General features: G+C 32.2%; 1 protein-coding gene across 2 annotated transcripts in view; it reads left to right on the top strand.

The window, feature by feature from the left end:
* Amph (amphiphysin) overlaps positions 1-3,781 on the top strand; it is a 115,741-nt gene extending 111,960 nt beyond the window's left edge. For both annotated transcript variants that reach the window (XM_089632381.1, XM_089632380.1), the window contains 2 exons: positions 1,691-1,833; positions 2,094-3,781. In XM_089632381.1, the coding sequence (XP_089488507.1) occupies positions 1,691-1,833; positions 2,094-2,174 (224 nt within the window). In that variant the 3' untranslated portion in view covers positions 2,175-3,781. The remainder of the gene's footprint in view (positions 1-1,690; positions 1,834-2,093) is intronic.
* Positions 3,782-15,233: the final 11,452 nt, after the last annotated feature.

The raw sequence follows: 15,233 nt of genomic DNA, 5'->3' as shown, positions 1-15,233 counted from the left end.
GAAGTAAAGGCATCCTGCAAGAAAAAAATTATGAAAAATGAACGCTCCGTGTGTTTCTACTACAAAAATGTTTCAATTCTGATATTTTTCATCTGCGATTTTATGACTCATTAACATTTTTGATGTGATGAAGATCTTACTGAGGAAGTCTGTTTACACAAGTTTTCTCAGATTTCATCGACAGACTGAATTTGCACAGTATGAATGGGTTTCGTTAAGTCACTTAATTGATATGTTTGACACACACAGTGTGCATAATATCAATCAAGAAGTGAACAAACTTCTTTTGGTCCAAAAATAAATTTCGCAGTACACAATGATGATGATTAATATTTTATTTTTAGCGGGTGGTAATTTACTTAGAGGGTGATTTAAAAAACGAAATTATTTTACAATACAGTTAACATGAAACAAATACATATGTAAATAAATGAGAAAAATGCAAAAAATAATTGTTTACGATAATTGACTTCACTGGAAATGAAAATAATATGAATAATTATGAAAATAATATCCAAATTTTTCCAAAATTCGTTTCCTTCACTTCATATCTTTATTCTGATGGTTTATGTGCTTATTTTACTGGCAATTCTTCCTGTGGGAATGAATTTCTTGTCCACAAACATTTTTGTTTGATAAGTTTTATATGTTCTCTGGGTTTTAGTACAGTGCATGTAAAAAAATGTAGGTCCCCATTGAAGAAGTGCTTGAGTCACCGCTGTGTGCATACACGGATGCGTTTGTTTTAAATGAAAATGTATGACTGTCAAATAAAATTCCGCCCACTCCCGTTATTCTAAACATACTGGGAATCCGGTGAAAAGGTCAATAAAATCAAATATTTCCATTTTGTATAAACTTTACAGGCTAACTTTAATAACGGGTGATTTTTCAATTTAACTGGTTCAAACATCCTTTATTAATAATGACTCACCAACATTGTAAAATAATGTTTAAATCTTTTTAAATTAATTCTACAATAATTTTACTCATCTTGATTTAATAAAGCATGTGTGATAAAAAGTAATCAATAATATTTATCCTTTGTTGACTACTTCCTTTTATTTGATACTGTTCTTGTACTATTTACATCGTATGAGCTTTGCTATCTTCCTGGATAATTACTTATGTACTGTTGACAGATATTAATGTCACCAAAAAGACACTTGAAAATGAATGCAATCAACCGATTATGTTATGTTATATTTCATCCATTTTTACATATGTATTTTTATTTGCAAAACTCATTGTGTATTAGTATTTCTCACATCCATAGTATTAGTATTTGACACCTCCCCATTTGGGGTATGTTGTGAGGCTGAAGGTATGAGGAGGGGAAGGAGATGGGGAAGAGGAAGGTGAGGAATACCTGACTATTCAAATCTCGTCACCAACCATGGCCAAATCTATTTCAAGTAATGTTTTAATTCTGGAAGGTGGTCTTACACCAGCACAATACTGAAACTATCTTCCACTCTGGAACGTGCTACAAATATGCCTTATATTATTTTATATGGTTAAATTGTGGAATAACACAAACCATTTGAATAAAATTTGCTTGCTCATGCCGGGATTTGAACTCGCGATCTTCAGATTGCTAGTTGCGAGAGCCTCACCCCTCGACCATGGAGGCTGCCAATTGTGTATTAGTTTTTTCCCTCATTGTGTAACATGTTACTCTCTTGTTTAGGAGCCACCCTGACGAACCTGCCGCCTGGAGTGCTGTACAGAGTGAGAGCCACGTATCGCTACACACGAGAAGACGCTGACGAACTGTCCTTTGAGGTCGGAGACACCATCCGGGTCATAGAGTATGAGGATCCCGAGGAGCAGGTCAGATAGTCTCAATGTTTTGATATTGTCCACACTAGACGGTTAAGAATGGATAAAAGAGTTTTGCCACCTGCAGAAAAAGCATCCACTCCTGCTGGTCTCGTGCGAGAGCACGGTGTTTGCCTCCACACCATTCAGCCGCTTATACTTGGCTTAGGCTTCACATCGCTCTTCTATCCTGTAGGTTTATTAAATAGAAACCTTGTTTTCTGTATTATCTAATGTGTATGTAATGTGTATTGTAATTTGTGTATTTCCAGGAGGAGGGGTGGCTGATGGGAACCAAGGAGGGCACCAACGAGAAGGGAATGTTCCCCGCCAACTTCACCCGCCCCATGTGATTGGCTACTGATTGTTCACACAATTGCACTTGTTATTCTCATACCATTGTGTCATTTAAATCATCGGAGCAGATCCGCATCTATTGAACTATTCGATTCCCATACATTAAAACATTTTATAAATGACCCAGAAATTATCACCAAAATGTTGGCAATTTTAAATATTGTATAAGGAAAATTTTCCAATGTATTTTTTACTAAAATGTCTAACTCGAACTTAATCTATCTATGGAAATATATGTCTGAGAAATGTGTCAAACTGTATTTGTATAAACTAAAATCTATTTAACTATCTCTGTACATATATTAATGATATTTAATGGCTATGGGTAACAAAGATCTTATTAATTTTCTATGGGTAATCTACTAATACGATTACAAACTTTGTAAAGCAAATAAATCTACAGAACGTTTTATCAAATTCTTGTTTTTCTTTTCTGGTTCTCTTTTCAATTCAAACTGCTATTTTGTTTTATTTAGGGGTACAATATTATAATATGTATCGTAAATTTTCCATTTGTATTTGGAAAATTAACTGAAAATTGTCTTCCATCTTGAAAGATCCTTTTAAATAAAAAGTAATAATTTTTGGTAAAAATGGCCAACAGTAATCATTCTCTCAGAGAAGCACTCTTAGTTAGAAGTTAATTTCTACATAATTAAGGATCATATTTACTTTGTATTAGAATCATGAAAGTGGCCTTACGTCTTGCAATTACATACATATCTTCCAATTGATAATAATTGTGAGTGTTGATTTGTATTTGTTAAATATTTTCTCATACATGGTGCTTCACAGCATTGCATTTTATTTCATTTATTTTAGACATTTTCCGCATCTTTATGTTAGTTGTATATTTATACTTTGCTTTTACCTTTTATTTTAGTTTATATAATGACTAATTTGATTTAAATTATTATCATTATCATGTTAAATTGTTTGTTTTAATCCTCCTTGACAAGAAATATTAATATCCAGACAGTGTCGTAGGCGGACACTAATTATTAATTTGATTTGTTTTTACAAATCGTCAATAGTTATATGTTTACGTTTAGTTTTACCTAACAAACAGAATCAGGTTTAGTTTCCACAACGTTTAATGAATCTCCCCCCTTATTACTGAACAGAATGATGGAAGTTTTTTAATGAATGAGTATTGTAGGTTAGGGACCACTTCCGAACAAATGAAAATGGTCAAATTATTAATTTATTTACATAATGATATTAAATTGTGCATGTATGTGGGCGACAATAAGGTCATATATGAATTAACCAAATCGTTTGTTAATAATGATTGGGAGATCGAGGATCATCTTGTAGACGAATATTCATTCGACAAATTGGATAAACCTTTCTTTTTTTGCATTATTTACATTATAAGGAAAATGTACAGTACAATATTGATCACCATATTTAAAATGTTGACCGAAACAAATAATATTATCGTATTTCAATTTTTTAAGTCACAAAATCTTGTATTTTACATTATTTCTTGTTGATAAATGTCAAAAATTAGATAACTATTGTGCCATTTGCGAGTGGTCCATATTACATAAGTCTGTCATGCAATGTACAGTTTTTACTATGAATAAAAATTGTTATTCAATTTATTGGCTTTTCATTATCCCATGTTTCTCATCCCCGGCTGATAAAGAAATGGAAGAAAATAAACCAAAAGAAAAATATTACCCACTGAAATTGAACACTATTGAAAGAAAAAAAGTTTTTTGGGGCTAATTTGTTTAAATTGTCATAGACAGCAAATACTTTGTGGCTTGACATTATGCAAATGAAAAAAGTTCTTTGTTTAAGGGCCTTCCTTACTAGCGATCTCAATCGTTGTATGAAGAATCATGAATTGTCAGATTCAAACGACAATCTAAGTTATTAATCGTCAAAATATCGATAATGTAGCCACGCTAGGCTATCATAAATACATTTTTCTGTCGAGATATATGTTTTTACTAACAATTTATTTTCGTTAAATACTATATAATGAACATCAAAGAATTCTCCTACTCATTCGGCTCTATGAGGTGGCCGTGAATGCACGCTTCCTACGGTCCGTCGTGTCAATATTTTTTCAAAGTTCGAAATTCCGCGTAATTATTACACTTCCATGAGACGTTTCAACAATATTCCACTCTATGCGTTGCGCGTAGGGACTATAATAGTGTGTCGCCTTTTTTTATGTTTCATCTGTGCGTTTCCGTCGAAGCTGTGTAGTGTCAAATAGTATTATTAAGAATCAATTTATTGTTAACATTTTTTTGGGTTTCTAGGTAATAAACAATTTAATATTATTAAGAATTAATATATTGTTAACATTTTTTCGGGTTTCTAGGTAATAAACAATTTCATATTATTAAGAATTAATTTATTGTTAACTTTTTTTCGGGTTTCTAATAAATATAGTAATAAACAATTTGATGTTTTTAAAATATAAAAGTATATAAAATATTCCAGCACTTACAATAAAATAAAAGAAGCACATCGTATAAAAATGTTTCAGTCGAAAAGATCGAATGCCGAAATCACTTACTTCGAAATTATTGCAAAAAACTTAAATCACTGTTAGAAGTATCCCTTAGCATTGAGGAAGATTGTGTCAAGCCGTATTTTACGCCTGAGAACGGCTGTACGTTGTGCAATAACGTACCGGAAGACTTTGAATTAGGAAAAATAAAACAGTTTTATTTGGATATATTGAATGGTCCAAAACATGTATTTGGAGACCACTCACTATGCAAGGAACGGGCATACTTTTGCAAACGGGATACTGGCGACACTAATTACGTACCCAATATGACTTCGAGCTTGATAATGTCAAGAAACGCTTTTACAATTTTTGCATGCTACCCGAATTAATTGATCCTCGACACAATCGCTGCATGCCTATTAGATATCCTGAGTATTTAGAAAAGTGCATAATAGCGAAAAGAAACAAAGTAAAATTGGTTTCAGCTAAAACCAAAACATGTAAAAAGGAATTGTTTCGAAGAAATCAATAACATTTTATTTCATTGAAGTGTCTTCAGAAGAAATTTCATTTATATTCCTAATGTATGTAGTCCACATTTTTAGAAATAGGGAAAAGGAGGGTTAGAAAGTTCCTGGCTATTCAGATCTAGTCACTAAACAACTAAAGAAACAAACTACCTTAAAAAATTGAAAATTAATAGTATTATTACTTCAATAGAAGAGAGTCCAAATATAATTACTAATCATATAAATTACTTCTTCAGTGACATTGGTCCAAGCTTCGCTAGTAATTTGTGCAGTGCTAATAAAACTATTGAGATGTGTCTGGTGAATGATTTTAAATCTGAACTTCACGTTACAGGGGACAATTTTTATTTTAAACCAAGTAGCATTTCTGAAGTCACAAATGTGATAAATGATTTAAAAATGTCTTTCTCGTGCGGTATTGATTCTTTAAGTGTTATGGTGTATAAAATGCATGTATCCGAATTAGCTTGTCTCATATCTCACCTTGTAAATACAGGAGTTTTCCAATAAGAGGTGTAATTTTGATATTTAATCGTAAAATATCAATGGTTTCGTTGCTTGTGTGGCACGTAGCGCCGTCTTGTTGAAAGTAAACGTTGTCCAGATTAATATCATCCGATTCCGGCCATAAAACATCATTCATTTTTTTTCGGTAGCGCAGTCCATTCACTGTTGTCCATTCTGTTGCTCCAGCCTCATTTTCAAAAAAGTAAGGTCCAATGACTCCGCCGGACCATAAACCGCACCAAACAGTCACACGTTGAGTGTAAAGAGGCTTTTTAACAATAACTCTTGGGTTTTTCGAGCCTCAGATGCGACGATTTTGCGTGTTGACGAAGCCACCGAGGTGGAAATGGGCCTCATCACTCAAAATGATTTGCATTTGATTCACTCAAGTGAATTTTAATAAGTTCAATGCGTTGTTGAAGCGTGTATCGTTCCATTTTATTAATGGCGTTGTTTCTACTTGTCAAATGTAAAAAAATGACAGCTTCAAAAGTAACATCTACCGAAATAGCGGGCTATTCAAAATAACACCTCTTATTGGAAAACACTGTATTAGCTTCGAGAGTGGGATGTTCCCTTCTCATTGTAAGAAAGCTAAAGTAATTCCCCTTTTTAAATATGGAGATCGTCTAGATGTTAATAATTACAGACCTATATTCTTACTCAATACTCTTTCAAAAGTAATAGAGAGATTAGCTATGTCGAGATTGGTATCATTCTTAGAAACATATAATATACTCTCTAGCAATCAGTTTGGTTTCAGAGAGAATACAGGAACAAGTGATGTAGTGTTGAGGGTATCGTCCAAAGTCAAAGTCAAACATGAATACAATGTCCTGAAGGAGCTTGCAGAACTAGAAAGCATTACCATAGAAAAGTGTGGTCTTTTCATACATGAAGAGTATCCGTATATGGGTGCGACACCAGATGGAATTTCTTCTGAATACACCGTGATTGAAATTAAATGTCCTTTCGCAGCACGCAGCATGCTCATATAAGAAGCAGTAAAATCCAAAAAAATTATGTTAGCAAAAATGGAGAAATTCTGGTAAATACATCTCACGATTGGTTTTACCAGGTTCAGGGCCAATTACATGTAACAAAAAAAGCTATTTGTATATTTGTTGTATGGACTGAACTCGGATAAAAATCGAAAAAATTTTACGGGATGACGAATTTCGGCAGACTAATATGGTTGAACAGCTGAATCGCTTTTACAATTTTTGCATGCTACCCGAATTAATTGGTCCTGGACATAATCGCTGCATGCCTATTATAAATCCTGAGTAATTCAAAGTGCATAATACCGAAAAGAAGTAAAGTAAAATTGGTTTCAGCTAAAACCAAAACATGTAAGAATTTTTAAGAAGATCAATAACATTTTCATTGAAGTGTCCTCAAAAGAAATTTCATTTATATTCCTTATGTATGTGGTCTACATTTTTAGAGATAGGGAAGATGGGGGGTTGGAAAGTTCCAGGCTATTCAGATCTAGTCACTAAACATATCTACGCCGTTCTCAAGCAACTTTCAATCCTGAATTATGGTCTCTCACCAGGGTGATACTGAACGTATCTTCCACTTTTGAACGAGGTACAGATTCATTATATGTAACTATATAAAATTTATTTTAATTCTATAATATGACATACTTATATAAATTAAATTAAATTTGTTTTGTCCTCGCCGGCTTTTGAACCCGTGACCTCAAATTAAACTTTACAATTTAGTATTAACAGTGCCCCGCCGCACTGAGAAACCAGGCTGGAACAAAGGGAAGCCTTTTGTAACTCTTTATAATTGTATTTATCAACAAAAAAAATCCAAATAAAAAGTTATATTAAATGTTGTTACTGAGAACATCCTCCATGAATCAAGCTATTGTAATATTGCATTACATTCTAAAATATATTTTAACATAATTTTCATAATCACAATATCTTTAATTAATAATAATTTGTTTTGCTCTGTGCGTGTCTTGTATTGAATGGAACGCACCGGCCAGCTGCCAGGTGCAGCGAGTTAGATATTCGAATTCGCGCTAGAAACATTTAGTAGCGAGGGCCGTTAAATCCACTTTATTTGATTTATACACGCTGAATAAAGTGGATTTAAACAAATAACTTTTTTCGTTTGTAAATTGTTCAACATTATGGGTCAAAAAATACTATATATCTGGGTTTCTAAATGAGTAAATGTTTTCATGATAATAATATTATATTTCTGGAATGTGATCATGAATTTCACATACATATTTGGCCTGCCTCCGGTCACCCTGTACACTTTTTGCAGTAACATTCTTTGGGAGTGTTTATTTTTTAGAATGTATTGTCGACCATTTAGAATCTGTTCCTAATCATTAGTCATCAGCTGTTCTTGAGTGTTGGATGTGTCTTCCTGATAATCATGGACCAATTGATTTAAAAATACCTTCCTGAACCTTAAATAAGTCATCTGAAATATTTTTATGGTTTCCTTGTACAAAATATGCAAATTTATTACTAAACTTCCAATTTATTCTACCATTAGACCTTTCACAAGAACCAATATGTACAAGGATACTCATCCAATTGACCCCAAAACACACCCACGAGGCAGTGTCCGTCTCAAGTATGTAACCCCTAACCCAAACTCTGTAGCGGCCTAGAAGTAGGTCGGCCTAAAAACAGACACACCAGGGATCTGAGAATAATTTTTTTTTTTTTTTTTTTTTTTAATTAATAACCTTTCTGGTACATACATTGGTATAATTTTACAATAAAGGAAACACTTTTTTTTATTACAGAATTTTTAGTAAAGAATATTACATTTAGCAGATTAACCAAAAAAATCCCACATAGGCATCGCCAATTCGTGGGTATATGTACTTGTGTTTATTAACAGTTAAAATTTTACTCACATACATACATTATCTTTGTAGGAGATTAGAAAATAAAATTGAAAAAAATAAAAAATCAGTGTTTACTGAATTACAATTCAAAAGACATGATTTAAAATATAAAAATCAGGTCAGATGTTACAGCAGGTCAGATGTTACAGCAGGTCAGATGTTATGGCAAGTAAATGTTTGTACCAATGGTATTTATTCAAGACTCAAATAGTTAAAAAGTAAAGTAAAACTCATTTAACAAAAAATCAAAAAAAAAAACCAACCATCTGTTAAAGTTAAATAAAAATTTTCTCACATACACACATTAAGAAGATTAGAAGAATATAAAAAAAGAAAAGAAAAATGTTTAGATACATCAGTTCATAATGTTACAGCAGGTCAGATGTTACAGCAAGTAAATGTTTGTATCAATTGTATTTATCCAAGACTTTATTACATTTTTATATTTTTTGTAGGAGGATTTATTTTTACATTCAATTTCTGTAGATAAATTATACATTTTTACATTTATGCATTATACATTTTTGGTGTTATAAAATACGCATATCTTTGCGCAAGTCTGGTTTTACACAATGGAACTTTAAAAACATTGTACCTATTACTAAATCGGTTTTCATTTTTTGTAAAAAGGGTATTTTGCGCAAATATATATTTTAAACATTAAATGTCAACCTCTGCTCTGCTCTTTCATTTCGTAGTATTAGCAATAATAATGTTTGTAATGTTTTTTTCCCTCATATTTACATTCAAAGTTTTGCAAGTGGCCAGAATTTCTTCAAAATGGTGCGGTGCTGGGAATGCGAAGTGGTCCTTCACCTCCCTTAGTGCTTTATCTACATAAATAAAAATGTAAATGTTCGTTTGTTCAAAATCTTAAATTTCCATAAGTTCTTCACCAATTGCTTTGAAATTTTGACATAACATGTTAGCATGTAAAAGCATGTTTTTTCACAAAAAAAGTGCCATTTGTTGGACGTAAAAGCAACACGCGCTATTGTTTCTCTGTTTGCACAGACAGACTGAGCCACTAAAGGTATGGCTAGTACTTAAATAAATTCTTAGTTGTTTGTATGCAAATTTTTACTACATTTTTTTATTATGTCTTTAAGATTTATCAATGTTAAATTTTAAAATCAAATGTGATAAAAACAATTTTTTTTAAATTATTTTTGTATTCATAAGCAATAATGGTTTTAAAGTTATAATAGATTGTAGCGCACCGTTTTTACGCTTGCCACTACACCATCTCTTTTCCCCGTACAGCGCCATCCTGCTCACCAATACCTAGGCGAACCAGGCTGCGCAGACGCCCTCTGCGCATTTCCCACTCTCGAGTCGCCACATAAACCACGCCCCGCCACAAGGAATGGCCTATATAAAGAGCTGCGGACCTCAATTCAGCCAGTTCGTCTGCAGCTCGCCCTTGGCTAGTACACTCTCTTAGTTGCGCCTCGTCCTTTGGCACGACCCTCTACTTCCTTCTACTTCCAAAAGCAAAGCACCAACCAGACCCCAACTGCTGCCTTAGTTGCGTTCGTCCTATGGTACGACCCTCTAAACAGAACACAGTCGCCGCCGCCCATTACGATAACAGCACAAGTCAGTTTTGTTGCTCCCAAAGACTAATCGGCAAGGTTCCCTCCGATCCCGTGCTCAGTTAATTATTATTATGGTTTGATACATTGTGACTATTTTTACTATATGTGATCTGTGAACTTACCTTAAATAAATAACATTTAACCAACAATTGTGTTATAAGATTAATTTAGTAGTTGCGTCAATGCAGATTTCCAATTTTTGGTACAAGATGAATTTGGGGGTTAGGCCAACAGGTTATATAGGAATATTCACACAACTCGTGTTATTTTTGTATTTCTGTCAAATGAGAAATTATTGTCCTTTTATAAATAAACAGTATTTTATTTCTTTACCACATAATTACAAATTCACTTTGTGTCATTATTTTAATTAAATGAAAATAACAAACTTTGTTTACTGTCATTTACAAACATTTAATTATTTTGAAACATGTTGATAATCTAATCGAATCTAAATAGTATAACAAAGTCAGTACGACGCGGGTCTGTCTGTTTGTGCGCTTAGTTCTTCTTAACTATGCATAAGAGTTTGATTTACTTCCGGAAGGTTTATATATATAATACATGGATATTATATTTATTGAAAGTAGAGAAAAGTCGAACAACACTGGGTACATGTCAGCTCGTTTTTAAATGAATAGTTTTTAAATCGAATTACAAAATTTACAACGTTAAATCGAATACAAAATTTTGGTAATAAATTTGGTAATGTTGTTGATATATTTAGAGATTCCGTAGCAGTGCTTAAACGAAATCTACAACACTTTGCTGAAATGTATGACTTCTCCACTCCATAGTAAAAAACCATAGACATATGAATATTAGTAGACCTGCCCTAAGTGATTAAAAGCGTATTATCCCCACTCCCCATACCGGTTCCATTGAGCCGGCTGGGCTCGCGTACGGCCTCAAGTGATATTTGAAAACGTGACGTCATCATTCTTGTGCGAACTATGGTCGAGGCATCATCGGTTCATTTTACGTAATAACACGGCAAAATGTTTACTTGTACTATGAAAACTGGTAAAAATAGATGCGAAAAAAGAGAATAAACCCAATTGTCGTATTACATTCCATATATAAGCATTATTTTATTTTATTTTAAGCATATTCACATCGTATAATATGAATCAGTTGTTACTATACATCGAGAAACGTCTGGACGCGAAACACAAAGCTGGTTGGTTGCTGGGAAGTAATTTATGAACATTTATAAAAGTGTCTTAACTAAATACTCCGAAACTAACTACGACTCTGAATATAGAAGCTGCCTTACTTTGCCGAATTTGGACTTCGCAAATTTGTTCATAACGTGGCGAGTAATTTGCGCTCCCATGTAAAAATGTCTATTCATTCAAAGCAGATTTTACTTTTAAGAAGTAAATGGTGATATTATAATGCGAGATGCCTATTTACTGTCAGATTGATTTATTGACGAATCACAGTCATCTTCACTCCCTTCGTTCTTCAACAGTTGATTTTACCCCTCGCCTTTATCTTCTCGTCTATTAATTCCTATGTCTGTGTAAAAAACCCATTTTTTAGCTTCTGTTTTTTCACTCTTTTCTTTTATAATTTTTTAACTTTAATATATATGTTTTAACTTTACAAATTAATATTGTAATTTAAATAACAATTCGAATATGATTTTAAGGACGGGTTGTTTCGGAGAATCTGAACAATTCATCAAATTTCAACGTTCATTTTCAAGTTCTGTGAAAGATTTTTTCAAGTTCTGTTTTTATTTCAGTTTTGTCAAGCAACTAGCCTACAATGATATAAAAACAGAACTTGAATAATTCTTTCACAGAACCCGAAAATGAACGTTGAAATTTGATGAATTGTTCAAATTCTCCGAAACAACCCGTCCTAAGTCCCTATAAATGCTGATTAATTTCAATCCATTTATTTTTCTAAGTAAGTAAAAAAAAAAAAAAAAACTGTTCTCCATAATGGTATTCTGTATTATTTGTAAAACATTTATGTACTACAGATATAATAACTATTTTATTTATATATGTACGTAAACTTTTAAATGTCACATAGTTAATGTAATAACACTAATAACAATGTATGTAAAAGCCCAATGGGCGTTTAAATAAATAAATAAATGAATAGTTAATAAATTGAGGTTTAAACAAAGTTTATTATTTTTATTCAATATTTTATAAACTTTTTATTCACCCATTTATTTTTTCATAAAGCTTTTACATGGAATTTAATATTTAGCTACAGTATGCAAGTATAACATACTAGCTAACAGATACCTATAATAAAAATGAACAAAATGCTAAAACTATGATGAGCTTCGATAATCCACACCCAGGCTAATTCGAACTGCCAAACAACCCCTCTCTCCTCATACCGAGGCAGCTAACGCTAAATTTTAGTTATGGAAGCCCGTCATCCCACGGATCTTGCAGCATTCGGTTTATGTCGATTGCTTACAGACTCGTGGGACGACTGACTAAGATTTCTTGCGCCATGTCCATGCTACTCTGTGCTGCACATGCGTCACATGGTATTTTGGGTTAAAAACATGGTTCCTATACTAAAATGATCTGTCATTATCTGAAAAGATGTAGCTGCATAAATTGGGGGATAAAGCTTTTTCTTTGGTCAGTAAAATATAACCCGCCAGACTAAAATAGATCAGTTTATGACTAAGTGAATGTGTTACGTGATGTAGAAGTTCATAAGATATAATTTTCCTAAGCAACTGAAAGTTTAGTTTAATTTTTCTATCTGACATACTATAATCCGAACGCTTCGTGAGTCCAAACAGGTGTTGTTTTTCATTAGTTTGGATTATCGAGGCTCTATTGCATATAGCTATAGATACATACAATCATTTATGTGTTAGCCGAATTAAAAAAAAAACAGGTACTTACGTACCTGACTTGCCTGCATAAATTGGGCCATATAGTATATTTTATAGCTATTAGAATTTCTTAAATAAAAATAAATCTGACACATTATTTTCTCTCGCTGACAATGGTAATGCTAGAAAATCACTACATAATTTGATCCGCCATAACACAATGAACCAGAATCAAACCAGAAATATACACCTATGCAAACACTCATTGAATTTTTTTAAAATAATATTCGATTTCGAAATTGAGAAATCTGAAAACAACTACTTTACAAATTCTTCCTAGTTAGATTCTGGTTAGCCAAAGGTAAGAATAAAAAATAGTTTCTGAGCTTTATGAAATTCAAATGGAATAAAACAACAGAAATTATCTCTCGTTACAACCATCAATGTTTCCATTTATACTGTAGGGTTTTCTTTGGCTTCTCTGATGATTAAGTGATAACATAAAAGTATTAGACCTTAGAATGATACTACGCAAATAAACATTCATTTATCTATGTCTTTTATTACTTACCAATAAATAAAAATATAGGTAAGTCAAGTTCCTTAAAATACCTACTTGTACCATAATTTTTCCAAATCCAAGAAAATATCTTGATGGATAATATATCATTATCTGTAAATGAAAAGTGCCATAATTCAACTCTAGAATATCAAAAACCTATCAATAAATCGAGCAACCATCAATAAATTACAAACAGTTGAAAAATATAATAATTATTTTTGTTTGTATATTATTATTAGTTTACTATGTCATTGTATTCTGGTACATTTGCGAACCGAGTCACTAATTACGGGAAAGGAACGAAGCAACCCCAAATGGCGTGAAACTCCATAAGTTGAGGTTCATTTCAGCAGTTATATACGTAGCATTATAGTAATTAAAATATATTTCTAATTGCATTATGTAACCACCATAATACGGGCATTTTCCTAGTTCTATGTATTTTCAAGAAATAAGTATCTCCAATTTGTATAGTAGTAATTTTCAGGATGTTTTGGTGGAAAATACCATAATGTTTACTTACGTACAAATTTGGCGTGTGTGTTTTTTTAATGAAAAATGGGGCTTTTGAAAAAAAAAACGGGAACACTCAATTTTTGGAAACAAAAAAAGTAAAAACGCCCTTGAGGTTATTTTACACGAAAACGGCACTATATCAACCAAATATTATTATTCAAAACAAAAATAAAATTGTTTGCTTCGAAAGTGAAAAACCAACACATCTTGAAATTTTGAACAACTAACCCCAAAATAAATATTTTTGTATTTCAGTTTTGTGAACCGCTTAAAAATTAAATTAATCAGAATTAACGTTTCAGTAGGTACCAGGATTTATAAAAAAAATGCCTTACGAAGCTTAAAAAGTCGCCTCAGAAAAGGATTTCTAGTTTCCCTTCTGAAAAGCTTTATAAAAATGGGTTAGCATTTCTACCAAGGCCAGTTGCGCCTGTGCTGTGAGTTTCGCGTAGATTAGGCGCACAGAATTGTGTTTCATGTCATGGACTTTAGTTCCGACTTATACGGGGGTTAGGTTGTAAATTATTAGACAATGATTTAATTAATATACGTTTTTCTTTCGCACATATTTATACAATATCATGATATTTCTGCAAACGTATTAACATTATCAAAATGAATTCTTTGCGAAATAGTTACAGAACTTCTTACAATAAACGAACATAATATAAGACCATAAATAAACCATTAACTAATATAATTTATATGTTCTTGTAATTATTATATAATATTATGTTAGTTTATTGTGAGATGTTCTTAGTAGATTATATTTGTTACCACGTTAATGAATACATATTATTTATTTTTGGATGGTCTGAATTCTTAACAAATAAGTTCCAATTTGAAAATGACAATCGACTAAATGTTATGGTAAAAATATTATATCACAGGTAGTTAATTTAATCGCGTGTATGAATTCTTCACACAATCAGTTCCCATTTTGAAAATGACAATTAAATGCGAAGCAAGTTTGAGTACATTGATACAGAGAAAACCGAAATTAGTATTTTTGATGATTGATGATGATAATATAATTTTGTATTTGTAAAAAAATATCATCGAAACTTGTTCAAGAAATTAATGTCTTCACTGGAAAATGTAATTTTCCGGGGTCAGTTGGTTAAATACCTACTGAAAGCATTCTTCCAAGAAACT

The sequence above is a fragment of the Hesperophylax consimilis genome, chromosome 6, assembly GCF_061612785.1.
Source record: "Hesperophylax consimilis isolate HC1 chromosome 6, BYU_Hcon_1.0, whole genome shotgun sequence".
Lineage (NCBI taxonomy): Eukaryota > Metazoa > Arthropoda > Insecta > Trichoptera > Limnephilidae > Hesperophylax > Hesperophylax consimilis.
The sequence above is the reverse complement of the archived record's forward strand: the minus strand, read 5'-3'. Positions and strand labels throughout refer to the sequence as shown.